The sequence below is a fragment of the Prosopis cineraria genome, unplaced genomic scaffold (genome assembly GCF_029017545.1).
Source record: "Prosopis cineraria cultivar Desert tree isolate PC_DT_omini unplaced genomic scaffold, ASM2901754v1 PC487, whole genome shotgun sequence".
In the NCBI taxonomy this organism is placed as follows: domain Eukaryota; kingdom Viridiplantae; phylum Streptophyta; class Magnoliopsida; order Fabales; family Fabaceae; genus Prosopis; species Prosopis cineraria.
In genome coordinates this window covers 690-28,661 of record NW_026555812.1, presented here as the reverse complement: position 1 = coordinate 28,661, position 27,972 = coordinate 690, and the positions used below count along the sequence as shown (strand labels likewise).

The 27,972-nt window shown below is 35.5% G+C and overlaps 3 protein-coding genes and 1 pseudogene across 3 annotated transcripts; 1 reads left to right on the top strand and 3 right to left on the bottom strand.

Moving 5' to 3' along the window:
- Positions 1 to 209: 209 nt before the first annotated feature.
- LOC129297276 (peroxisomal 2,4-dienoyl-CoA reductase [(3E)-enoyl-CoA-producing]-like) lies at positions 210 to 13,605 on the bottom strand. Its single transcript, XM_054935633.1, has 6 exons — positions 13,470 to 13,605; positions 8,712 to 8,938; positions 7,551 to 7,710; positions 2,351 to 2,520; positions 1,433 to 1,655; positions 210 to 769 (listed from the first exon to the last, which is right to left on the bottom strand). Exons 1-6 carry the CDS (start codon positions 13,471 to 13,473, stop codon positions 615 to 617), a joined length of 939 nt encoding a protein of 312 aa, XP_054791608.1. The 5' UTR covers positions 13,474 to 13,605; the 3' UTR covers positions 210 to 614.
- On the bottom strand, positions 10,556 to 13,612 carry LOC129297277 (nuclear transcription factor Y subunit C-2-like). The gene is made up of 2 exons (XM_054935634.1): positions 13,470 to 13,612; positions 10,556 to 11,814 (listed from the first exon to the last, which is right to left on the bottom strand). Exon 2 carries the CDS (start codon positions 11,759 to 11,761, stop codon positions 10,958 to 10,960), a length of 804 nt encoding a protein of 267 aa, XP_054791609.1. The 5' UTR covers positions 11,762 to 11,814; positions 13,470 to 13,612; the 3' UTR covers positions 10,556 to 10,957.
- Positions 13,613 to 14,382: 770 nt separating this feature from the next.
- Positions 14,383 to 24,285, top strand: LOC129297281 (GRAS family protein RAD1-like; annotated as a pseudogene).
- A 733-nt stretch (positions 24,286 to 25,018) lies between these two features.
- LOC129297279 (uncharacterized) lies at positions 25,019 to 27,309 on the bottom strand. Its single transcript, XM_054935635.1, has 3 exons — positions 27,189 to 27,309; positions 26,623 to 26,710; positions 25,019 to 25,517 (listed from the first exon to the last, which is right to left on the bottom strand). Exons 1-3 carry the CDS (start codon positions 27,234 to 27,236, stop codon positions 25,324 to 25,326), a joined length of 330 nt encoding a protein of 109 aa, XP_054791610.1. The 5' UTR covers positions 27,237 to 27,309; the 3' UTR covers positions 25,019 to 25,323.
- Positions 27,310 to 27,972: the final 663 nt, after the last annotated feature.

Below are 27,972 nucleotides of genomic sequence, written 5' to 3'. Positions count from 1 at the left end.
TAATACATTTGCTATTTTATTATAAAGATATAGAAGATTATATAATTAATAAGTATTTAAAATTGTTCGGTCCTATTTTTTAAATTAGATCAACGATGTTAGCATGAAATGACTAAAAAATATTTTTTTAAAAAAAATTATGGAATTAAATCTATTTAGAAAACTTTTTAATTGTATTTTTCAACGAAATAGGTGCAGTATAGAATATGTAAGCACCAACACTACCTAGCAGATCATATATATAGGGGAAATAACAAAGAGATCCCTTTTAATTTAAGTCCCTGTCAAATTTTAAAAATTTATAACTTAATCTCTCAATTTTACAACTACATTATGATGAATTTATAATTTATTTTTTAAATTTTAACTCAATTAAAGACTAAAAAAATATTTTTTCTGTTAAAATTTAAAATACAAATTATAAATTCATCACAACGGAGTTGCAAAATTGAGAGATTGAGTTGCAAATTTTTAAAATTTAGTACTTGAAGCCTCACTTGAATTAATTGATATTTTTGAGACTTTTATATCATTCTTTCCATATATATATATATATATATATATAAGATACTAATTAACTATTGCAAAGATGGGCCAACATGCTTCCAACAAAATCACATCTTGCTCCTTGGAACACCAACTGGAGCATTTCTGGACCTCTTTTCAACAACTCTTGAAATCTGCTTCACTGCCTCTTTTTCTAGATGACGTGGCCTGCTCAGCCAAAGTCCTCCATCCACTATCACAATGTTACCATTGACAAATTTTCCTTCAAGAATTTGCAAAACATGTTACAAGGCAAACAAATAAGGAAATGAAGAAAATGAAGAGTCACTGACCACATATTACCAAGAGTAGCAAATGAAAGAGTCAACTAGTATTTACTGCAAGATTTTTCAATAAAAATAGGGGTTAAATGATAATTTGACTCTTAAATTATAAGTTCAAGAGTATCTGAAACCTTAAATTTGTTTCTGGTGTAAATAGTAAACTTATCTATCAACTTTTGAAAATAGTGCAATATCATTCTTACCATTAATAAAAGTTAATTTTGATCATTAGTTGTCCAAAAAATAACAAATAAAGTACTAAAATTGTAGAACAGGACTAAGAAAATTCTGTAATTCTTTGGGTCCATTTCTATTATTTTTTGGGTCATTTTCTATAATTGTTTAGTCTCTTTATGTAATTTTTGAGGTTATTTTTTAGTCTACTAATAGTCAAAATTAACTTTTGTCAATAATATGAGTGAAATTACACCATTTTCAAAAGTTGAGTAGGAAAATTGTACTAAAATAAATTTAAGATCCTAAATATTCTTAGACCTAAATATAAGGGCCAAATTGGCCTCTAACCATAAAAATATGACATGTCCTGAAAATATTTAAAAAAAGATGAGGTCGAGTTATTCAGAGAAATGAAAGTTACAAACCTGCATCTGATACGAGGTAGAGAGCAGCCATGGCAATATCCCATTTCTCCCCAAGTCTATACAAAGGCATGAATTCTCTGGCTTTGCTATTTATCTCTTGAGGAACCAGTTTACTGATGCCAGGAGTGTCACCTATTGGACCAGGTGCAATCCCATTCACTCTTATGTCATGATCACTTCCCCACTCCAATGCCAAGTTTCTTGTCGTGGCATCAACAGCTGCCTGTACGAGAAGATCACTTTAAACACTAAGCAAGTGTTTGGCACACCGGAAAGTGTTTTCTAAAAAGTAAATGGAAAATGAGAAATGCATTTTCTTTTTAAAAGATATTTTTCTACCTACCAACCATTACATAAATACATATCACATGTATGTTGCCAAGGGATTAAAAAATAATAATAATAAACCATTTAAAAGTAAAGCACCCTATGAAGAGCCCATGCTACTCAATAGAGACTAAGCATCCCATCCTATCTTAGCGTGCGTTATGTGGCCTACCTGGACAATTGACATCTTAATGCCTACAATAGATGACACTGGACTTGGTTTCTTCATAGGCCTTTCTAGAGCCAACGAATATCAACTCCGATAACAGTTAATAGCCACCTAAGTGGGGTGAAAAATCCTCCTTCAAGCTAACTATTTATGTAAGAGAACATACCAATTTGAGTGCCTAATAAAGTAGTTCATATATTCATACTACTCAATGTGGGATCGATTATCTCACCAAAGAATCAATTACAATGTGTGTAAGAATGAACACTCAAGACTCAATTTATACTAACACAGCAGTAACTTTACATTGATATTACCATTAACTTTGGATATGCAACGAGTAATTATCCCCTTCATTTACAATACTTTCCTAAATCTTTAATATCTACTAACATACATGATGCATTAAAAGTAAATACAACCTTAGCTGCAGACACATGAATTTGATACCAAGAAGCCGTATAGTGTAGGGTAGCACTAATGTTCAGTATTGTACCCCCACCAGAAGAGCCCCTTCCAACTCCTCCTTTCTTTAGATACTTTAGAGCTTCATGGCACATTGTAAATGTTCCCACAGAATCAATATCCATAACTGCAAACAAAATTTAGGTTGGATCAATACTTCCTTTCTTGTACCTAATATCCATAATTAATAGACTGCAGCATTGTCCAATAACAATTTTTTTTTTTTTTTTAAGAAAAAGCTGCACCATGACTCAACTTGCTATGTAGAAACAGGTCTTGGAGACTTGGAATAACTTGTAGCCTAAAACACAATGACACATTTAACCTTACCATAATACCATCCTCCTTGATGAATGCCTTCTTTAGGCAATCTGGGATTCTTTAGTTGGAGAACCAGAGTATGCATGGCCCCGATTTTAACAAGGATAACTTAAGGTCACTTAAGTGTCTCCAATTTTAGGGCTTCTCATGCACACTAGCAGAAATAAAATTATATCTACGCAAGAAACTACTAAACTTTTTGTAGGTTAATAGAGAAATATAATTTTATCTGGGCAAGAAACTGCTCACTTTTTGTAGGTTTTAAGCGCATTTGCTGTAGCCTCTGAGAAAGTTCTCTTGCAGTTATTCTTGCCTGTATCTCATCAACACTGTCGCTATTGGCAGTGCCATAGTTGACGTCCCATCAATACTGACATAGCTACAACCTCTAAACTCTAAACTTGGTATCACCACTATACCAGTGTTTCTAGAAGATAGGAAGTACTCCCCCGGTTTTATTTATAGGGCAGAGAAAGAAGAAAAAATTTGGTCCTATTTATAGGGCACTTACCAATTTCCAATGCTCCTCTTTACATTTTTTTCCTTATTAAATGTTTTAAATAAAAATACCAGTAATGAACTCCGCCTATGTTTATAGCCGGTCCCAAGCCCGGGTAAAGGAGGAGGGTTGTGTTAGGCCATCAACAGCCAATGTAAAACTTTGTTGAATCTATCATGAACATGAACAATAAACGTTATAATGTTAATGCTAGGTCGTTGCCCGTAAGTAACGCACTGCATGGCTCGAGTACAGTGATAAATGAGTTAGAGCTGCTGCATCGGCGCCCGGATGTAGTGTTAAATGAGCAAGGGCTACCGCGTCATTCTGGACGCACGCGGCTAAAGAAGTTAGTCCATGAGAGCAAAATTAGATTTGGTACTTGGAATGTTGGGACATTGAATTGTAAATCTGTAGAGGTTGTAGGGGTTATGATTCAAAGGAAAATCAATATCCTTTGCTTGCAAAAAACAAAATGGCATGGAGAAGAAGCTAAGGATATTCAAGGTTTCAAACTTTGGTATACAGGAAAAGTAAGTGCACGCAATGGAGTAGGCATCATTATAGATAAGGAGTGGAAGAAGAACGTTGTGGAAGTTAGCAGAATTGGAGACAGAATTATTTCCTTAAAAATGATAATTGGACGTGAGACTGTTAATATTGTTAGCGCTTATGCGCCGCAAGTCGGGACAGAAGCTAGTGTTAAGAAATTATTTTGGGAGGATCTGGAAGGGTTGATTCGACGCATACCACAGAGTGAAAAGATTTTTATTGGAGGAGACTTTAATGGGCATGTCGGGAGGGAAGCTGGTCAGTATGCGAGTGTGCATGGTGGTTTGCGAGTGTGCATGGTGGTTTTGGTTTTGGAGAGCTAAACAATGAAGGACAAACTCTTCTTAATTTCTTATTGGCGTATGATTTTAAGATTGCCAACACTTGTTTCAAGAAGAGAGATGAGCATCTCATCACTTACAAAAGTGGAGCCTCAAGGTCACAGATTGATTTTCTTTTGGTTAGGAACACAGATAGAAGACTTTGTAAAAATTGCAAGGTGATCCCCGGAGATGCTGTAACGACACAACATAGGGTCCTAGTCCTTAATGTGTGTATTTTGAGTAAAATCCAAAAACGTCGACAAGTAGTAGCACCAAGGATTAGGTGGTGGCAATTAAAAGGTGAGAAACAAGATATTTTCAAGCGAAATCTTTTGGATAGAGGAATGTGGGAATCTCAGAGAAGTGCTAACATCATGTAGGAGAATATGGCTAAAAAGATACGGGAGGTTGCAAAAGTAGCTTTGGGAGAATCAAAAGGTTCTGGTCCGAGAGATAAGGAGTCTTGGTGGTGGAATAATAGTGTACAGGACAAAATCAAGTATAAGAAGAACTATTTTAAAGCCATTCATTTGTGTAACAATGAGGAAAATTGGGTGAGGTACCGTATGGCTAAGAAGGAAACTAAAAGAGCTGTGGGTGAAGCTCGTTCTAAAGCTTTTGAAAATTTTATAAGAGTCTTGAGACGAAGGAAGGAGAGCGAAATATTTATAAGATTGCCAAGAGTAGGGAAAGAAAGTCAAGAGATCTAGAACAGGTAAAGTGTATTACGGATGAAGAGGGAAGAACTTTAGTTACAGATGATGAAATTAAAAATAGATGGGAGACTTACTTTTCTAAACTTTTCAATAATGGAGAGGGTTCATCCAGTAACATGGAGGATTTAGTAACTGGTGAAGGAGAACAAAATTTGTCATTCTATCAAATAATACGTGATAAGGAGGTAAAGGAAGCTCTTAAGAAAATGGCAAATAGTAGAGCCAACGGACCTGATTGTATATCTATCGAAGCGTGGAAATGTTTAGGTGAAGAAGGGGTGAGATGGTTAACTAAGTTATTTAATGTGATTTTACGGTCCAAAAAAATGCCTGATGAGTGGAGGAGAAGTACATTAATTCCTATTTATAAAATAAAGGAGATATTCAGAATTGTACTAACTATAGAGGGATTAAACTTATGAGCCACACAATGAAATTGTGGGAGAAAGTAATTAAGCATAGGTTGAGATTGGAGACAAGTATTTCTGAGAATCAGTTTGGTTTTATGCCAAGTAGATCAACTACAGAGGCGATTTATCTACTAAGGGAATTAATGAAAAAGTATTGTTGTAAAGATAAAAATCTACACATGGTTTTTATTGATTTGGAAAAAACTTATGACCGTATACCAAGAGAAGTGCATTGGAAAGCGTTAGAAAAAAAAAGGAGTACGGATTGCTTATATTAAAGCCATACAAGATATATATGAGGGGGTAAAAACTAGTATAAGAACGCCTAGTGGTCAAATAAAGGATTTTCTATAAAGATTGGACTACATCAGGGATCATCTCTGAGTCCTTATTTGTTCAACTTGATCTTAAATGTTTTGACGGAACATATTCAAGGGGAAATTCCGAAATGTATGCTCTTCGCAGATGATATAGTTCTTATAGTAGAGACAAGAGAAGAGGTTAATTGCAAACTTAAGTTATGGAGGAGGACATTGGAGTCGAAAGGTTTTCGTCTGAGTAGAAGTAAGACGGAATATTTATATTGTAAATTTGGTAAAGGACTATTCGACAATAATTTGAAAGTGAAATTGGGAGACCAAATTATACCTCAAGTGGAAAAGTTTAGATATTTGGGAGCCATTATTCAAAATGATGGCGAAATCAGTGGAGATATTTCACATAGAATTCAAGCTGCGTGGTTTAATTGGAGAAAAGCTAAAGGATTTATTTGCGACCGTAAGGTGCCTAATAAACTTAAAGAAAAGTCTTATCGCACTGCTATCAGACTGGCAATGTTATATAGTAGTGAATGTTGGGCTCTAACGGGACAGCAAGAGCATAAAGTTGGAGTAGCAGAAATGAGAATGTTACGATGGATGTGCGGACATACACGTAAAAATAAAATTCGAAATGAGCACGTACGCGAAAAAGTGAGGGTGGCACCTATTGAGGAAAAAATGGTAGAAAATCGGTTGAGATGATTTGGGCATGTACAAAGAAGACCAAGGGAGGCACCAGTGAGAAGAGTGGAACATATAACTTTGAGTCCGATTAAGAGAGGTAGAGGAAGGCCTAAGAGAACACTCTTGGAAGTTATTGAACGCGATCTCTTAATTAATAATATTCCTAAAAGCTTGATAAATGATAGAGCACAATGGCGTCTTGCAATCCATGTAGCCGACCCTACCTAGTGGGATAAAAGCTTGTTGTTGTGTTGTTGTTGTGTGTTGTAAAAAATACCAACAATGGAATTTAAGAATATTTATTAGGAATAAAGTGAAAACTTGTTAAATTTTAAAACAAAGTTAATGAGATTTAAAATTTTTCTTGGTTCCAGTGAAACATGTTGGAAGTGACTAATAAATAAGACCAGAGAAAGTAGAATATAAATATTTCTTCCCATCCCTCATCACATCACCACTTGAGCAATAATTCAATTGCAAGTTGTGCAGCATTTCAACATTCATATTTGATCATAGATTGTGACCAGGATGTTTAATAGTGCGACGAGATGAGTGCTTCATACGTATAATAAAGACCATAGAGCCTAAGAGGAGCATATGCATCCAAAGTTTACTGATTATACCATATATTCTCAGGATTCAAGTTCTTGCTGCATGTTCAGTTCACTACCTAACACTTGCAAATAATTTAGAATAAAAAAAGAAGTGAAAATAAAAGGCATAAATCCATTGAGAAAAAGTCACATTAATCAAGCCAATCTTGCAAGCCTCTTTGCATACTCACTAGAAAAAAATTCTTCTAGGGTACCCTTAGTAACCGCCAAAAAAAAAAAAAAAGGCACCCCGTTAAAGAGGTACTGAGAAAAAAAAAAAACAAAACTTCCTCCTCATCCTTCTTTTTCACGAAATTTAGATGAGATTCTTTTCTTTTCTCCTTTCTCTCTCTGGGACTATTATAGACGGTGAATTTCAGCACTTCATTTTGTAAGAAAACAGATGTTTTCACTCATATTTATTTGCAGAAAACCAGAACTTCTGCTATTCAGGTTCCCCAAAAAATACCTTGCTTCTTTCTAAATTCTAATCTTTATGAATATAAACAGAAAATTGAGACATTTGTTAACAAGCAAATGCATCTCCATATCATTTTTGAATTACCAGACACAAGGTTTGCTGAACATTAATGAGGGATGCAGTGGGTACCACCCCTATCTCTTCTCTTTCATCACTGCATTCCCTCCGTTATGGGAGAGGATTCAGACTCATGCTATGCCAGTATCCTCACACTGAGAAAAAAAAAAATTCACGACAAAATTCTTAAAGTAAAACAACCTGTTCGAAATCCATTAGGAGAGAGATCCTCTGCTGACACTAGAAAATTTCCGGCTGCAGCATTCACAAGAATGTCAATCCTTCCGAAATTCTTGTATGTCGATTCCAGAACTCTTGCTGCATCTTCTTGCTTGCGAACATCCCCCTCAAATCCAATAGCCTAAGTAAAATACTCAAATGATTTAGATTGCACAAAAAAGTCATCAATGACCATTTCCACCACATATATTACAAAAATGTTATCTCTATTGACATTTCAACAAACTGCATAAGAATAGTGATCCATAAACTGATGAATCAATGGATGCTTTTAGCCTTTCCTAAATAAGCATCATGTCACCAATCATAGGAACATGCACAATCTGCTACTCAAGAGATGAAGGGACAGACAACAATCAGAAACATAATAAATAGATATTCCTGTGGCTCACTTGATAATAGACATTGAATAACAAGTAAAGAATGTGATGTAGTTAGGGGAGGGGGATACATATTGCATAATCACTTTCGAGGTTAGCATTCCTTTTGATGTTTGCTTCATAAACCTGTAATAAGCAAATAACCATAATAAAAAAGTCACTTCAGTGAAATTCTTTTGCTACAAGATTACTACTAACTATGTACAACTCGGATAGCCTTCTTTTATGTAAGCCCAGTGAATCGACCTTTCATTTCAATTCAATTACTAACTCCAGCATGAAGACATGTTAACCATCACTAATTGCACGAAAGGCCCTGGTTACAAGGAAAGATCCGTTTTTCAGCTACGAGACAACACTTCTGCAAGTTGCAAGCTCAACTATCCTTGACAAGTTACTTTTAAACTCATTATGTCATGTAGAGATCCGTATGGGATAGTGTTCCTAATATGTCTAGTGGTTGCTTCGTAATTCATTAATATAAACTAAATTCCAATGATCATCTAACTTACTGGATCGAAAGTTCCAGTTTTTCTTAAACTTTTTATTTCCAGAGAATCGAACAAATCCCAAAAATGGGTCAAAGTTGCGGACTACAGAAATAGGAAGGAATTTGATTAATCCGAGTGATCCGATGAGAAACTAGGAGTTCAACATTGAAGACGAAGGGTTGACCCGAAAAATAAAAATTCAAGACCACGGGCAGAATCACAAAATCAATTCCCAAAAAAGGATAAATTACCGGAATTCCAAGTGATTGAAGAGCAGAGACAGCAGAGTCGAGAACTTGCTTGCGACGACCCATGATGGCAACGGAGGCACCATGTTTGCCGAATTGCGTGGATATTTCGAATCCAATTCCTGAGCCTCCTCCTGTGATAAGAGCAACCTTGCCCTTCAATACATCTGGCTTAAATGGTGACGCCATAGCAATAGTCTTCGCTTCTTCCCTCACCAAGTATTCTGGGGCTGGACGCAGAACGAGAATTAGAATGTTAGTCTAGCTATAACTTGAATTCGTCAACTTGATTGTTTTCCATCAATGGAAGATTCATTCACGTAATTATTACATTAAAAACTCGAGAGATTTTTGTATGGGCTTATAAAAACGAGACATGTAATATATCTATTATTATTTACTAATATTTTTTGATATATAAATTTTTATTTCATTCTCTTATCTATTTTAATTCATTTTATTCCAAATGTCAAATAATTCCTTAAATTCAATTTAAATAAGGGTTAAGATTGCATGCATGTTTAATTATATACATTTTGGTTCATTGTATGCATGCTTAATGAAATATTTTATTTTTTAAAAGAGTAAATCATAATCCATTCAAAAAAAGTAAATTATATAATATTTTTTCTTAAAAAATAAAATGAAAAATAATAGTTGTATATTGTGCTTGCTTTTAAATTTGCTTAATGATCTATTTAGTTAGAAAGAAAATATGAGAGCAAAAAAATTAGGGAAGAAAATGAAGAGAAAAATTGTTTAGGTGAGAAAAGAAAAGAGAGAGGAGTGAAAAATAGAGAGAGAGAAATTGAACATGAAACTTATCATATTTTCTCTTTTTAAGTGTTCTTTCTGAAAGATTTTGAGAGAAAAGCTTTATTTCACTTATTTCCCTCCCACCCACTTAATTGCTCTAATCTTTTCCTTCTTCACCGTCACCTTTCACCTGTTCTAGCATTTTGTTAAGAGTACCAAACAGCAGTCCATGTGTTTTTTTTTTTTTTTTTTTTGGAATAAGATTGATATCAGAGCTCCCCACAAGGGGGAAAAAAACATTGATCAATAGCACTGTTCTTCATTGCGATGTCAATGCCATATGAGGAGGAGTGAGAAGGGAAATAAAAATGATGTGGCCTAGTTTTCAACAGAAAGTATATTTACGCATTATTTTCAGTGACCACTTCATCCAATTTTCAGCATTAGACCATCAATGAACAAACTCTACTTCTTATTTGTCACGTTTTCCTTTCAAGTTTACAATTGCATCTTGGTTCCATGATTAGATTCCTAGTTTCACAGTGAAAATTCAAAGAAGAATGAATGGGATTAAGCTATGATGACAAAATAGTTTCAGTGACCACTAATGAACTTACGACGCTATTATAAACAGAACAAATCATAATCATCTTTCTCCAATCCTCACAAACAGATTATTTTCAATTTTAATGGGAAAAAAAATTATAGGTCCAGCATTCAAAACCCAAGCAACAGTTTTTTTTGTTTTTCCCTAATACTATCGGCATGCTGAAAATTAAAAACGAAAACAAGTTACAGCAACCTAACATCATAGAACTAATCTTTCAACCTGCACGACACTTAGATCTCAAAATTTCCAACCCTCTACTTTGCCCAAGCAACTTCCTTCTGCACGGATCAAGTTTACTCAGCATCTTCCAGCAAAGAAAGTCTAAATGCTGCATAGGTTGAAAGACTAACCCCATGAGAATAAGGTCTTGTCCCGGTTCAGAACCCAAGTTAACACTTACAACAGATTATTTTCGGGTGAGAACTAACAATTGCTGTTACCCAGAAACAACAACAAACGTACCAGCTTGCTAGAGAAAAGGTAAACGAACTCGAGAGGAGGCACTGATAAGACCTGAATCATGAGTTTAAAACTATCCATCACAATGGAATGGAATGTAGAAATCAACCAGCCTCCAGTAAAATCACACTACAAAATACAACCTTTTCCCGCCAATCTCCAGACTCCCTAAACTCTACATAAGCACTACCCCAAATTAATGTAACTACCATACCAATAACTGAAAGCAAACTCAGCCACATAAAAGCTCAAGATAAGAGCTCATACAAGCACAAATTTAATGCAGTGCAAGCACTGCATATATGTGTCTAGGACTTCGCAGTTGGCAATGGAGAGGACTAAACTACTGCCGCATAAAGGCTTGAAGTTAATCATTAGCAATCAGAAGATGCATTCCGTTTTCTAATTTGATCGACCATAGTTGTCAAGTGTCTGTTTGCTGCTGATCGTGCGGTGGCTGTTGTGGAGGTTGTGTCTGTGGCCACGGCATGAACGCCATATGAGGTCGAGGCTGTTGGGTGGCATATAGTGCTGCCTGGTCAACTGGTTTTCCCATGATCATCCCAGTAGGCCCTACAGGATGCTGTGGTGGGACATAATAATATGGCATATCAGTAGGGGAACCCACAACTGGAATTGTAGCTTTTGTCACACCAAGTCCCTCTTCTTTCAACTCATCTCTTGGAATAATATCAACCAAGAAATCAAATACGTCAGTCCTTGAAATTGCAGCCGCTATATCATTCTTCTGTAGTGTTCTCCTCTTGTTTTCTTCCGTGTGTATCCATGATCGCAGAGTCAGCTCCAGGATAAACATTTCACATGCTTTTGCAAATATGACTGGTGCCTCCGCTGAGATCATCCGGACATCCTCATCAGCTTTCATTATTTTCTTTATCCTCGCAAGTGGAAGACTATGATTCTTGAAGTCAGTTGTCTGCTCAATTTCTTGCATTTGGTTAGCCCAAAAAATCTGAAGCTGCTGCTGTTGCTGCTGCTGCTGCTGCTGGTGAAAATGATGTGCTTGCTGGTATGCCATTTGGTGAGGGGAATTCGAGAAGGGAGCTGGAGGCTGTGTTGGGGAAGTTACGGCTACAGAAGGTGATCCAGAAGCTACCATGGGAGCAGTCTGGTAGTGAGTAGAATAGGCCATCTGGCCAGGGGCAGCTGCAACGCCTACTACATGCTTTTGCTGCTGCTGCTGTTGTGCCTGCTCCGATTGATCCATGACCACCAGTTAATGCTATAAGATTGTCTCTTCTAACTACCCTCCCTTTACAACTGATAGGGGAAAAGAGGAGAAAAAAATAAAGATATAGAAAACCTCCAATCATATGATTTTCTAAACTACAGAGAACGCCAAAGTTTGGTAAAGAAGCGCTGGAAGAAAAAGATTATGTGGAAAATAAAAACATATATACATTCCCTAAATTAGTCTGACTCTTGATTATTTTTATAGGCATGAGGTGAGAGACTGAGGGATATCAACAGTCTCCACATTGTTTAAACCAAACATGCATCTCTTCCCCTTAAAATTTTTACCCTCCACAAATAACATATTTTCAAACAAACAGAGAGAAACATTCATATTGATGAAAACCCAGAGTGCTGTGGCTTGATAGGAGGTAGGCATTTCCTCACTTCAATCAGTGAATGCTAATGGCTAATGAAAGCAAAAAAATTTAGATCACTTTAAAGGTAGAGTTTTTAGCAAGGAAAACATGTCATATACCCATTTGATATAAAAAATGGAATAGAAAAGGGAATGAAAATGAAATGAATAAAGTGATTTTGAAGATGAAAAATAACCCCTTATTACCCTTCCTCCAGAATGTATTAAAAAGAGATTAAAAAAAAAACAGTTGAGTAATGATTACAGTTTTACGAGACATTGCCCCCCCCCCCAAAAAAAAAAAAAAATCTTCGCCCTTTCCTTTCCAATTGTTAACCAAACAGGGCCCAGACCTTAACAGACCACATCAATTTAGTCAGTTAAGGATAATGCCAGAGCTGAAAGGTCAAAACCTAACTTCTATACAGTAGAGAAGACTGGGGAACATGTACAAAGAGCAGTAAAAATTATGCAAGTGCTACTGAGAAAATTACTTGTGGTTATGGCTTTTCATTTATCACTTCATTTCACCAAACTGAAATGGAAATCATGATGGTAAAGAACTTTTTCATAATGTTCCAGTTTCAAAAACCCAGCCCAGCAAGTTTCTTTGCATCCGTCCAGCCACCTCCCAGGGGGTACGAGTGAAAGAACAAAGCAACGAAACAAATAAGCATCCTAGACATAGAGTTCTTATCCCTTTCTAAAATAGCTCTGGAAACCGTTTCCATTGGAGCAGTCCAGACTCCAGAGTTGATATTAAAGACACCTCCACTATTCTCTCCCAAATATTACTTCATAAACAATCACATGCAAGAAAAATCAATAACACCACGTTCCCTCTCCTTCGTACTCATACTCACTTGTTTTGTCGCTGTTGTATTCATGTAATTAGCACATGCATAGCCAAAATATAGCCATGATTTGTTTTAATCAACAAAAAATAGCCATGATCAATCCCAACAATAGTTTAAAAAACTGACGGCTAATTTTACAATCCAATCTGAGTAAATCATCCATCCAGATGTCAACCGATTGATGGTCCCAACCCACATGATAAAAATCAAATTAACTTCCGGCTTCTTCCAAATACCACATAATTTAACTAATTCCTACAACTAAAGAAACATAGGGCCCATACAGACCAAGTCAAAAGAAAGAAAAAAAGCTAAGCTGAAGGTCAATTAAATAGCAACTAAAAACAAAGAAAGATCGATACTGAAAACTGACAAATGTCAAAGTTTTCATTTTGCGACTGATCAGATAATAAAAACACATGAGGAAAAGAAAAAGAAAGAACTTTAGGCGAAATCGGAGAGATTACCCATCTACTACGAGCTTGACTCCGAAAGCTCGTCAATGCGGAGAAACCCTAAGAGAGAGTGAGGGGAAAAGAGAGGGTAGCAGAGTGATTGAGTTAGAGAGAGAGAGAGAGAGAGTTGAGAGCATAAGAGGGTAGGAGGGACCGGGCAGGGTTGGAAATATGGTGGATTGGTGGTGTTTCTAGAGAGAGAAAGTTTCTGGGAGCATCGTACCTCGACACGTGTCGGCATGTGAGAGCTCTGACTATTTGAGGGTACGTTCCCAGCGTCCACGTGGTGTAAAGATACTGGATGTTTCTGCGCTCCTTGTAGACGACTGTGACTTATCCAGAAAATGACAGCGCATGCGGGTGCCTCAGTCTGCGGAGGGAGGGAGGGATAATTTAGGAATGAAAAATAAACATAGAGGGCATCTTTGGAATTGGGTAGCATTACAAATTACAAATTAATTAAAATAAGCTAAATAGTAGGGTGAAAGCCTAAAAGGATAAAATAATATCTAGATTGTTAGTTTTATTATTTTAACTTTGAGGATGTCCAGCACTAAGGCTGATCAATAGTTGTAAGGCTTAATGTTAATTAATCCATGTACTCTTTTTTTGAACTATTAAATAATTTATATTTTTAAGTGAAATAATTTTTATTTAAAATATTTTTTCAAGATTTAAAAATATCCTTATACTAGCTAGGCATGAAATCTATCATTATTTATTGATGTGGCAACTTGTGGAGCTCACGCATGATGCTAACTTGGCTTTAAAGGTGGCTAGTCTAACCCTTTTGACCAATACGTGTCCCCTTCACTTGCCATTTCAAAATCCCACTCTCTCTTATGGGCTTTTTCAACCTTTTTATCATCATTGCCAAAATACTTCACGTTTTCGAGCTCTACCTCACCTTCCTCCTCCTCTCTTGGCTCTTCCCTTGCTTTCCCTTTGCTCTCTCCTTCCTCCGCTTATTCTCTCTCTTCCTCACCAACCCTCCCTTCATCTTCTTCCTCTCCAATACCACCATTACTGCTCTTCTCGCCAAATCCCTTTGATTTCTTACTATGACACTATTTCTTATGCCCATCCTTAAATCTACCAGGACTTCCTCAATGATGGCTCGCATTGTACTATGCCTATGCCTAAAGGTGATCCTCTATTGTGTGTTATCGAAAGTTGATTTTAAATTGTTGCATTTTGTTGGTTATTTTCTTTTGTGTGTGTTGTTATGTTTAATTGCCTCTCCTTTCGGTTTCACGACTTTATTTTAGAGGCATACATCCATTCCCTGACCAAAGTCTCTGAGGGACTTGTCATTATCTAGATTTTACTTTCCTCATCTTTTGGATTTCTCATTTTGGTTACCTTTCTTGTTCTATTCATTTTTCGAGTAGATTCATACTGAGTATCAAAATAAATTAGATAATTGATACATAGATTTGCTGGTTGTGCTTTTTAATTTGGTTTGCTGGCCCTCAATCTAGATTCAAAAGCAAGATTGGATTATGATTTTCCTAAGGTTTATCAAAGTACTTAGTCAAAAAATTCAAAAGTAGACTGTCTAGAGCCAATATAACAGATATGGACTTTAAACACAATGAATGTTTCCTTTGAATGGGGTCAGCCTTTGATGTTTTAAAGAAGAGGGAGACATGTATCTGGTCAAAAAAGGTCAAACTAACCACCTTTAAAGCCAAGTCAGCACCATGTGTGGGCCCAACAAGTTGCCACATTAGTAAATAATGATGGATTTCATGCCTGGTTAACAAAAGGCCATTCTTGGACTGTAAAAAAAATACTTTAGGGTGAAAATCACTCCATTTAAAATTATAAGGTGCTTAGTGCTTGTAGAGAAATAGTACGATGACATGTTTGGACCTTAACCCAAGTTTTAATCATATGGAAATATACACAATTTTTTAAAAGTTAAAATATATTAACTAGATCAGAATATATATATATATATATATAATAAGTTAAATTATTCATAAATCATAAATAATATTTTTTTATTTTCCAGATTTTTTATCATATACCACTATAATAATTTAAAAAACACTGATATAGAAAGTAAGGATTTTATTTGGACTCTAATAACATAGGCTCAAATCGCAATATCACTTTGAAAATTTTATTGTGCGGTAATTTTTAAATATTTTTTAAGTTTTCTTCCAATATGTTATATTTTTAGGTTAAATGGCAATTTAGACCATAAATTATATGGCCAAGGATGGTTTGAATCCTAAATTTGTAAGTGATATATGTTAAACTCTAAACAATTAAAATTAGAATGATTTTGCCCCAATGTTAAATTGAAGCAAACACCCATTACTTTAAGTAAGGGGTCAGATAAGTAGCATGGAATTTTTCTCTCTTTACATTTCTGCTTCTTTGCATTCCTAGGTGGCATGTTTTCTCCCTATTCTCCCTCTCTCTTTTGCTTTTATCCATGACATTACTAAGACCATTTTGCAAAAATTCCCCAAACTCTAATTGCCAAAAATTTAATTCTTTTATGGCAGAGTATATCTATTTTTGATATTTCTTGCTTTACAATATGCACTTTTTGCTATATCAATTGTCTTCACATTTGAAGAACTCTAATGTGATAGATGCTAAGCTAAAAGAGCATTAATTATATGGATTAAGCAGTGCCATGGTTGCAGATACAAGTTTCAATCTCAACCTGTATGCTATTATTCTTCAATATTCCCTTCAACTACAACCCTCTATTAATCAATCTCTCTCTCTCTCTCTCTCTCTCTCTTAATGCTATATATATTGCTAAAATCACTCTAAAACCCTTTTTTTAATAATTTCATATTTTTAGATATGAAATTTCTTACTTTTGAATTTCTTGTTTTTGTTGGCTAATTTTGATTTTGGCTTTTTGCTTGTTACCTCTAGCTGATTTTTATTTTTGCTAGTTGTGATTTTGCTTGCAGTGTAAAAATGTCTTGTTGCCCTTATTTTCATCGATGTATCTTAGAGGTATACTCCCACAACCACGCAAGTAAGACTTTCCTATACAAGCTGTGAGAACTTCTTTAAGCCTCAAATAGTGCGTCGTGGTATACTTGTAGTGAGATTTGCAAGTACAATTGAAGGGATTGTCAGAGAATAGGACACATTGAGGTCATGATGGAGTGGAAAGGGGTTTAATGATAATGATAGTGAAGGACGACAAGGGGTGGGTGTTAGTAGAGAAATTGATGACTGAGAGAGGGAAAAGAGGATAGTAGTGCTTAGTATAGATGAGATGGAGGTATTGGTTGATGGTGGTAACAAGGTGGATATGGTAGGTGGTGCTAATGATAATAATAAAGGAAAGGGATAAGAGAGTAGCTTGTTGAGGAATTGAAAATGCACACTTAGCAATACTAGGTCAAAACAAAATTTCTCCCTCTTCAGCTGATGGTCAATGTTGTATCAATTTAACAATGGGGGTAAAATTATATCAAATTTAATTATTAAGGTTTCAAAATGTACTACATATAAGTTTAGGATTCAAATCGCCCCTAACTCTATAGTTTAGGGTAAAAATTTTCATTTAACCTTATATTTTTTGTGAGCCATAAGCCATTAGAGCAAACTAAAAAAAATCTAAATTTAGATGGTAAAGAAAATTTAAAAAAAGTTAAATTTGAGCCTAAACTATTAAAGTTTTTTTTGTAGAAAAACTATAAAACTATCATCTAACCTTGTGCTAACATATTCATGGTTCTCAATAACTCATGCAATTATAATGCATGACATGCTTATCACTATAACTCAAGAATTTGCATGCATACCACTTTATCAATCGTCAAGGCCACATAACCAATACATGGCCAATTCAGGTCCAACTATTCATAATCACACCTTCACATGACAACTATATATACGAAATCACCAACCACAATTCATCATAAAGACTTGTTCTTTGTAACTCATGCGTCAAACTCAAAGTTAATAAATTCATCATCATGCTTTTATTTGTTAATTCAAAGGCATCATAACATTGGTACAATTTTTCAAACAATATAATATACTCAAATTAAATTCTTGGTTACATCTACTCTTAGGCTACTACCTTAAGAGTTAAATTTAGATCTCATAAGAAAGCTGTCTCAAATTCAAGCTTTGAGCATAATCAATCTACAACAAAAATCCAAAAACAACATTAATGACTAATCATTATTAATTAATCCTTACTCATGATTAAGGCCTAATACCCTTATTAAGCATGGTTAAGCATAATTAGCTCTAAAACTCTCTTCCTTTAACTTATATAACTCCTATTAAGCTTAATGACCATTGTTAGCTACTCTTAATAGCATAAACTAGCTTACTTAGCATTAATGTTAATCTTAAACCTCTCATTAAAGGCATTTAATGCTGTTAACCACCAAGACCAACTACTGGAAGCATTAAACAACATTCATAGACTTCAATGAACTCATTTAAGTGGTTGCAAGCAACAGTAGGTTCAAATAACACCTTACTCAACCCAAAAGTTCCTTAGAAAATGAGAAGAAGAGAGAAGAGGGAAGAAGGAAGCTTACCCAAGGTGTCTCTAGCTCTAGATAGCCTCTAATATAGCTTTAAGACGAACCTTAATAGAGATCTCCTTGTTTTCTCTCGACTAGACCTTCAAAAATCTCCTTAGTTTTCATTGCTTAAAACACGTTTGGAGAGTTTAAAATTTGTTATGGTGCATAGTGCCATTCACCGTGGCGAATTTGCCAAAACAGCAAACTATACTTAAGCCCACTAATTTAGGCTCAAGATGGCCCAATAGCCTTTCCAACCCTCATTTAAAATATCCTATGAGGTCCAAGCAGCCTAAAAGGAAATCCAAACTCTAACATTAACTTCTAATTGCCACGATTAGTTAATTAAATCTCTTAATTAATCTTACTCTTAGATTAAAAATTTAGAATGTTACCCCTTTATTATCCTCTTTCGAACTTCAACCTCTAGAAAATGATTAATAAATCTCTCCTTCTTACACTCCTTAGATAACTCAACTGATTGAGGAAAGAATCAAATATGAATACCATCAGAAATATGAATCAGATGCTCCAATTTTACATTCACCCAGGTCAGTAGATCCATATTCCTAACTTTTTATCTCTTCTATGGTCTTAGAAAATTACATATTTCCTCCCTCCCTCCAAAGCCTTTGATTCATGGAGTTTCCTTCTCCTCTTTTTCTCGTTCTATTGCTATTGTTCTCACCAAGGAAAACCAAGCCTTAGATGCGACTATTGCTATGTAGAAACCCAAGAATCAACAACCACAAATCAATGTTTGCGAACTCGTTAGTGGGACCACGTGAGCCCAATGCTCTTATTGCCGCGTGCAAACTCATTAATGGCTATGCCTTTAGCTTGTGCCATCGAGATGATTCATATTATATTGGCCTTGCAATTCAACGTTGCAGTGAGTGGAAGATGGCATCATAAACATAGCATCGCCAGTAAGGGAGGAAGCACAAGTGGAAAAGGAGGATGAGGAGGAATCCGATAAGCTTAGTATTGTTGAGAAAGAAGAAGGATGAAGGGGAAGATGAGGATGAGGGCGACAACTAGGAGTGTGGCATAGCATAAGAGATAAGCTTAGATAAAGAGCAAGAAGAAGGATGAAGAGCTTTATTTTTACATTTTATGGGACTTCTTGGTAGTTAGAATCTTTTTATAAGACTTCAGTGTGATTTTTTTTAAAAACTATTAATTTTAAAACACCAAGTCTATAAGAGGCCATGTCATAATGTTTAAATTTGGGCCAAAAATAGTACTTTAGTATTTAGTTTGAACGCACTTCAACTACAAAACTCTCTTTGACTTTGAGCTTCAAAGCCACTCAAAGAAAAAAAAAATCTCACCCATGACTATTTTAAATGTCACGGTCATCCAATAAAAGAATATATCTCCTAACAAAAAAAAAATAGTCAATCAAAATTAAGACTATCAAAAAAAATTTAATCTCTTATAATATGATGAATCAATGTTTGAGTATCTATTGAGAGAGGTGAAAAATTAAAAAAATAAAAGATATTTGACTATCAATTATAGCTGGTTTAAACATGAGATATTGAGTTAGATTATGTATGAATGCAATAAAATATTTTTGGGAGAACTACCCCAATTAGCTCGAGAATATTTGAATATAATCTAGTCAAATAAGTATATAAGAAATTCTAATCTTTGAAATAAAATAATTATATTAACAGAGGTATCCTAATTTAGTTTAATAATAATATTTGAATCTAACCAGATAGTAATAGATATATAACAATTGTATTTAAAGAAAAACAAAAAAAATCATTAAATAATATCTATAGCAACTCAAAAGAGGCTCTAGGTCTAATTCTTTCATCACATTTTTTAAAAAGTAAATAATGATTGTATGTGTGTAAGTGGATGTATGTCTTTTTTTTCATACAGGAAACTGCTAGACTATGGAATTTTTTTTTAAAAAAGTAAATATAAAATGAAGTTAGAGTAATCAATTTTTTTTTTCAATTTTATCCCTTATTTTTTATTTCCATTTGAATTCTTAAACAACAATTTATTATGATTACTAATTATAAAAAGGGTAAAAATTAGAAAGTTACATCTTTTTCTTTTTACAATTTCAATGTTACCACAACCATGTCTTAATAGGCTGTGAAGTTTATTCGTCTTATACTGAGGGGCAGAGTAGTATTAATTGTTATTATCAGCACAACCATTAAATTCATCTTGAAGCTTAGAGGACCATTAGCACTGCTTCGCAAGAATGCAGATATATATCTTCTTTGCTGACTTGTCCTAAAAGTAAATGGCAATATGACATCAAATTGATGGTGTTTGAGGGAAAAAAAAAAAGGCAAACAAGGATGTTTGTAAGATTAATCGAAAAGGAAAAGACAAGGTCCCAAAAAAAAAAAAGAGAGGATAAAAAAGACAAAAAAGGAGGAGGTAACAGTAACTGAATAACTACATAATGGCTTATGGAAAGTCGAAGGTGGGTGTTAGATGAAGCCACCTTGAAGCGTCGTATTGTTTGTTAGCCGACCAAAGAGAGAAATATACCTTCACAGGGCAAACAAACACATGACACACACCAACACAATCCAATCCAAGGTTCCCTCTTTCTCTTTCTTTATGCCAACCAACTAACCAACCGACCCCACTTCTCTCGTGCTTCACAATGCCGGCTTCCCTCTTTTTTTCAACCAGCAATCTCGAGTTCAAATCCTATATTTGCATTTTTTATTAAACAGAGTTGCTGCTTTTATAGTGCCTTTCGTGATTGCCACCACTTTATAGATTCAAATGCAGCATATACTGTGTTCATACATGGGACTATATCTCCTCTTGGTATGGGATACAGAAATTGCAGAGTGAAAGTTTGATGAAGCTCATCAGCTTACTTGACGGCTTGATGAAAGGCACATGTATAACACTTAAAAGACCGCCAAAAGCCGTCCTCTTTATAATGATGAACAAATGAACAGGACCAAATTAATTACTATGTATGACTTCTTCCTGGTTTCCCTATACCTACCTGGCTACCTCGTGTGTGGCACATTAGTTCTTCTTAATCTTGTGAGAGAGAGAGAGAGACATTGACAAGAGAGGTTTGAGTTTTAGGCGGATTCCCTGTACATACAGAGTTATAAATGAATATTTAGAAACCTGTTTTGTTTGTCTTCATCTATAAATTGATTCCTCTGCAATTTTTTTTTTTTTTTTATGTTTTGGTAATGAAAATTTGGAGAGACAAAGGGAGGAAGAGAGACCTACCTTCTACTTTATTTCCATTTGTCTGTATATGTTTCCTCTTATGCTTTGGTTAAAAAATGATGCTGTGTTGAAAATGAGTCTTTCCCCCTCCAAAAAGTAGGAATCTATCTTCTCTATCTGTCCCTTACTAAATCTTTTGTACCAAAACTAGGGTATTTGTCGTGCAGTTTTTGTGCTTCACAGCATAATCCTTCAAAATGATTTACAACAATCACGAGGGAGATCCTATCTCCAGGCTCAACATGAATTACCCCCTCCGATTTTAATTATAGTATAGGGCAAAGTTTTAAAACTCTATTTAGTCTTACAAATAGGGCAAAAATATAGTAGTTAATTTTTTTCTCAATATTGCCCCTCTTGATCGCATCAAGTTATAATTCTTAAACATACTTTATGATGATCATTAATTTTAGCGAAGATAAAATTAAAAAGTTAAACATTTTTTATAAGTTTAAAGATATTAACTATCATTCCTTAAGAATCATGAAATTGGTTAACTTTACCCTATAATTAGGATCAAAAGGGGTATTTGCTGCTAAACTTAACTTGAGCAGTAACATCTCAGATTATTGAAGGGTTTTTAGTTTCAATCCATTTTTTTATAGACTTAGTGTGCACAGGCTCGTGGGAAAGTGACACTTCAACATATCACTGGAAGATGGAGCCATAAATGAAAGTGGTTGTGGGAGTTGGAACCAAATTTCTCTCGTACCATACCCCTTAAATACATAATTATTAATAGTAACTGTTTGAGAATATCCTAGAGCCTCAGAACTCCCTCCTAATTGGAGAAGCTCCTTGTATTTAAGACAAGTGCAATCAGCTTATGAAAAGAAATCAAAATTTACTGATACAATCATTTTATTAAATTCTCATCCATATCTTAAATCCCATTGGTTTATTTTTCGTAGTATGGAATTGACCACTACTCATATCTGACGTGCAAAACTTATTAAAGAATTAGACATTGCGTTTGCTACAAAGGCAGTGCTTACAGAATATACTTAGCTGGTAATCTTTGTATTAATTTCAAAAGTAATGCACATAATATATAACGAAGTTATAGATTGCTTTCTTTGAGAATATTGATGTTATTTTTGAATTATATTAATTTCTGTTCTCACAGAATATACTTTTGTTTTCTGTATGAAGCTAATTTCCTGCATTTACCACAAGAAGAATATTCTGACTCCTGTAAGTCAAAAGGGAAACTAACTTCTTAGCTCTTATGAACCAATGGTGATTAGAAATTTCTAATACTATAAACCTTTCCTTTTCCATTTTTGCAGGCGTCTCCAGGCTCCTCAATCTCAATGGAAGATGTGAACATCTGGCTATCCTCCTCCATGAATGAGAATCTCAATCACGATTTCGCCATTCGAAGGTTCTGTCCTTCGAGAATAGAGCAAGAGCAAGGAGATCAGAGCCAAGATCATCAAGAAGAACCACCAACAGTACCTGGTGAAACTGAACTGTCTTCTCCCGGTGCTGCCACCACAAGCACTCCATGTCTGGCTTCTTCAGAAGTTGAGGAATTTGTTGATAGCGTCATCAATATGGACCAGCATGACGATAATGAGTATGCCAATGTAGAATATCAAGAACCTCGAGAGAATCATCATCATGGTCAAACTTATGATCCTTTCATGGTGAATGATGATGAGATTGACCCATTCGCTATGTTGAATGAAGAATATTATGGGTATGTTCCAATCACAACGGAGGGAGAAGAAATGGAGATGAGGGGCACCTTTGGTGCAGAAGAGATGAGCCTTGGTACGGACAAGGGGCTAGATTTGCTTCATATGCTGTTGGCTTGTGCTGAGGCTGTGGGCTGCAGAGACACTCAGCGGGCAGACTTACTGCTTAGAAAAATTTGGGCTTTGGCTAGTCCTTGCGGCGACTCATTACAGAGAGTCGCTTATTGTTTTGCTGAAGGATTGAAGTGTAGATTGTCACTTCTTCCTCACAATGTATCTTCAGATAATACAGCGAAAAACAGTACTACCATAAATGCCTCTTCGGTAACGAGGGGATGAAGTTGGAAGCTTTTCATCTCCTTTACCAAACCACACCATATATTGCTTTTGGCTACATGGCTGCAAATGAAGCTATATGCCAAGCATCACAAGGGAAAAACTCTTTACACGTAGTTGATCTTGGAATGGAACATACCCTTCAATGGTCTTCCTTGATAAGGGCTCTTGCCTCGAGGCCTGAGGGCACTCCAAGGCTCCGGATCACAGGGTTAATCAACTACGAAGATGATGAACCGAAACTTCAATCAAGCATGAGTTTTCTTGCGGAGGAAGCAAGCTCCTTTGGGATAGCACTGGAGTTCCACATAATATCAGAGCCGGCAACCCCGTCTCTTCTAACTAGGGAGAATCTGAACTTGAGAGAAGGAGAAGCCTTGTTTGTTAATTGCATCCTGCACTTGCACAAGTATGTAAAAGAAAGTAGGGGTTATCTCAAGGCAATTCTGCAATCAATCAAGAAGTTAGGTCCGGCTGCACTTATTGTGGTAGAGCAAGATTCAAACCACAATGGGCCTTTCTTTCTAGGGAGATTTCTGGAATCATTACACTATTACTCTGCCATTTTTGACTCACTTGAGGCAAGTATGCCAAGAAATAGCCAGCCGAGGATGAAAATCGAAAGATTATATTTTGCAGGAGAGATTCGCAACATTGTAGCTTATGAAGGCCCTGATAGGATGGAAAGGCATGAAAGTGTAGATCGATGGCGAAGGCAACTGGGACGAGCAGGGTTTCAAGTCATGGCATTGAAGTGCACAAGTCAAGCTAGAATGATGCTTTCTGTTCATGACTGTGATGGATATACATTGTCCAGTCAGAAGGGTTGCCTTCTGCTTGGGTGGAGAGGAAGGTCAATAATGATGGCTTCTGCTTGGCAAGAAGCAACTTAGTAACGCATTCATGAAAAATTCTCGGAAAATTGGAAGACTAATGCACGCATGTTATGCTTGTTATTGTCATGAGATCTATATCTGACATATTTACATGTTTAGTAATGATTAGCTTGATCTATTTATCTTTTACAGCGAAATAGAGGAAAAAAGACAGCAGAATGGTTGTGCTCTCATTCACAGCCATGATTGGTCTCTGCAACATGAGATCCGAATAAAGTCAAAATTATCTTCTACCTCGCCATGAATCTTTTCATACTCGAAAAGCGTTAAATTTTGTAAAAAAATGTTTAGTTGTTCATAATTGTACTTCTTGATCATGTCAGGGACAGCATTCCCAAACCATATTTATTAAAGCAAGGAAAATAACCTACATCCTCAAAGTGGCAAAAAGTATAACCAATTTAACCATTTTCCAAAGATCACTTCTGAACTCGCCACGATAGCTGAAATATCAGAAGCATGAGACTACTTCAAATAATGTTCTTCTCTTCTTTTGGGTTTACTATCCATGACCCCGTGCTACTTCTTCCAACATTATCCTTATTGTATCTCTTGCAACTAGCAATACAAACGTATATTTACAATGTTTTTTTTTTTACCGAAAAATGTATATTTACAATTTATAAAGAAATTATTTGAATAAATCAAAGTATCTAAATAAACGGATGTGTTAAATGAATGAGAAAAACTGCATTTTGTTTGACCTTTGGCAGCAAAAAGAGGAGAAGACTTAGTTATATGCAGCTGAATGTTGAATTTGATCATGTTACAGAAGCTGTAGCCAAGAGAGAGTTAAATATATCCCAGTGTCTCAAATTTAAGTAGTTCTGTAACATATACAGGCACAAAAAAATGAACCCTTCAGTTTCAAGTTTCATTCTATTGTAAGATCAGAGTGTTCCTTCAAAAGAAATAGTAGGAAAGAAAGGAACCAAATTCATAGTCCAAGATTGACTGTGCAAATACCATTACAAACAAAATTATCAACAACTATGATTTTAATGTGGTCCGGCACACAATACATCCAGTAAGCAGGAAAAAAAAGGAGGAGAAAACAGAATTTTACAATGACAATCCTTTATGTACTATTGCGAGACTTCTGTATAAATATACCACATTTGCAGTGCAAATGAATTAAGTTAAAGGCATCAGATCTGTTGAACAATCATTTAGATGCCTTATAGCCTTGCCCTTTGGTCTGACTAGCAGCTGCAGACATCACCCTTAAGCGGCGAGCAATTTCTGTGAATGACGGCCTGGCTGCAGGGTTAGGTGCCCAACACTGCTCCATTAGTTGCCGCCACTCATGATCGCAATAACTGGGGATTGTTGGCCTCAATGTGTTATTTACAATGCCTCCTGCTTGTAGTGTGTGTCACGGAGGCAGTGAGATACCAATCACAACACCATAGGAAAACAAGGATAAAGGTGGAATGATGGGATGCAAGGGCGACATAATCTGATACTTTACATTCAAAATTCATAACTCAAATTTAGAATATCTTTAAATCTGTTCTCAATCATAAATTATTTTACCTAAGCGAAGCACATCTGATATCTCCCAGTGATCTGTTATGAAACAGATCCTACAGTGAAGCCTGACCAAACTATAAAAACTTCCAGCAAATTTCAAACAGAAGTTTAACTGTAAAAAAATGATGTTTCTGGTGAACGGAATATTCCAACGGAACGCATAGATTAAGGAAACCACCTAAACCTATATGATGACTTACTTTAAGAAAGTGATAGCGGAATAATTCTCAGTCCAAAAAGATGATAGAAAGCTCATAATTCTCTCAGTATATGTTAAACAGATCATCCAACTCTATTACCTTACAGAAACAACCTCTGCTCAGGGAACTGATCATATATCCGGTAATTGGCATAATAAGATGGTCGATCTTCCAGGAGATATGTTTTATTACCTTGATTGTCTTTTCTTTATATTGTGTCGTCCACGTTCAGGAAATTTATTAATTTGGTCCAAAAGTAGGTAACTTAGATCAGTACATGTGTGTGTGAGAATATATAGGCTATAGTTTTGCCCGATTTGTTTATATGGACCTTTTATTCCAATTGTAACTGACACTTATTGACCTACGCTTTAAAAATTCAACTATTTGATCTTTAGTATTTAAATCCTCTGAAGATGAGAATCCATGAATTTCATGAAGTTTTCCGTTTTAAGAAAGAGAGAAAAATTTATGTTTTATAAAAAACAATAAAATGAGAGAAAGTACTAAAAGGAAAACTTCACATAAATTCATGATTCTCAACTCCAGAGAATTTAAATCCTTGATCATAACATTAAATCAGGCTTGTTCTCAAGTGTAACTCGATTATCATGAGTTATCAGTGAAAAATGCGTTGGCTAAGACTCGTGCCTTAGAAAGGTAGAAGAACACTCTGAGGTAAAGCAACTACAGACAGCTTTAAGAAGAGAAGAGAAGAGAAAGAAACATACCTATGATTGCACCATAGTGCATATTAGCATATGGTTCTTCACCAGTAAGAATCTCCCATAATACAATGCCAAACGAGAACACGTCAACCTAGAGAGTTGACAAAATATGTCATCAGTCCGTGCTTGCAAGGGAATATTAAGATCATATACAATAAAGATAATGAGAGACCATTAAAACAGTCCCACAGAGCACGGAGCTACACATGATTAATTTTAATTTCAATGCCAACAAACCGGACAATAAATCAGAAGGCCCAAAATAAATTATTCTGGGTGCAGTAAATTAGAGAAAAAAAATGAAGTTAAGAAAATTTCAATTATAGCATTCAAAAGAAATGCATGAAAATTCCTCCTGAGAAATAGAAATAAAATTTTTAGCTGGTCAGAGACACCATAATCTGAGATACAGATAATTTGAAGATCTATTGGAAATTAAATAAATGTCACCTTTTATATCAATAAATAAATAAATAAATAAATAAATGTCACCATTATCTCTTTATTGGTCATCATAAAATTGCTCTACTCTAGTGAGTAAAATTTCAGATGAGAATTTGAAGTTTTACCTTCTCTGAGACTTTATTGCTGCTGCCATTCAAAAGCTCGGGCGCCATCCAAGGTAGGGTTCCTCGCACACCACCAGAAACCAGAGTATTTCGTTAATTTTTGACAGGCCAAATCACCAACCTGGAGATAGGGCACGTGATTAACTTCTTCAACAGTCAAGACAAGTTGCCAAAAGGAAAACTTTGCAACATAAATACCTTGCATATTGGCCGTAAAGGATCCTTTAAGTTCACAAGCAAATTGTCACACTTCAAGTCAAATGCACAATATTTTTTGAGTGCAAATACTCCATTCCAAAAGCTGCATCCATGGCGATTATCAGCCTCTTGCGACGATCTAGATACCTGGAACCAAGATAGTGTCAAAAATCCAAGAAAAGAAATCTCTTTCAGGAAAAAATATATATTATGCCCTTAACATGATAACAAATAGGTCATGGTATCAAGGGTTTACGTTATTAGCTGACTGTGATATCCAGTGATATTGTCAATATCATATCAGTTTCTTTCAAACAATGTAAGGGGTAGCAGGCATGGATCTTGTAATTTTCTTGTAACATGATGGTATAGGCATAACGAGGCTCAATGGAAATGCAATAACTCAGGATAGACCATTTACCTATCCTTGCGAACCAAGACATGCCTTAGAGAACCATCTACCATGAACTCTGTAACAGTGGCTAATGTTCCTCCTGGCCCGTCCTGCACTCACACCATAAAATGCCACCACATTTGGGTGATGAAGCTTGGAAAGTATGTCAGCTTCCCGCCAAAACTCTACAGT

Coding starts and splice junctions, on each gene's coding strand:
- LOC129297277 (XM_054935634.1), bottom strand. CDS start 11,761: ATGGATCAATCGGAGCAGGCACAACAGCAGCAGCAGCAAAAGCATGTA.
- LOC129297276 (XM_054935633.1), bottom strand. Junction 1,656..2,350: donor TTCATGTGTCTGCAGCTAAG/GTTGTATTTACT, acceptor CTTCTCGTACAG/GCAGCTGTTGATGCCACGAC. Junction 770..1,432: donor CTACCTCGTATCAGATGCAG/GTTTGTAACTTT, acceptor AAATTCTTGAAG/GAAAATTTGTCAATGGTAAC.
- LOC129297279 (XM_054935635.1), bottom strand. CDS start 27,236: ATGGCGCCCGAGCTTTTGAATGGCAGCAGCAATAAAGTCTCAGAGAAG. Junction 26,711..27,188: donor GCAATAAAGTCTCAGAGAAG/GTAAAACTTCAA, acceptor TCAACTCTCTAG/GTTGACGTGTTCTCGTTTGG. Junction 25,518..26,622: donor GCACTATGGTGCAATCATAG/GTATGTTTCTTT, acceptor CACTACAAGCAG/GAGGCATTGTAAATAACACA.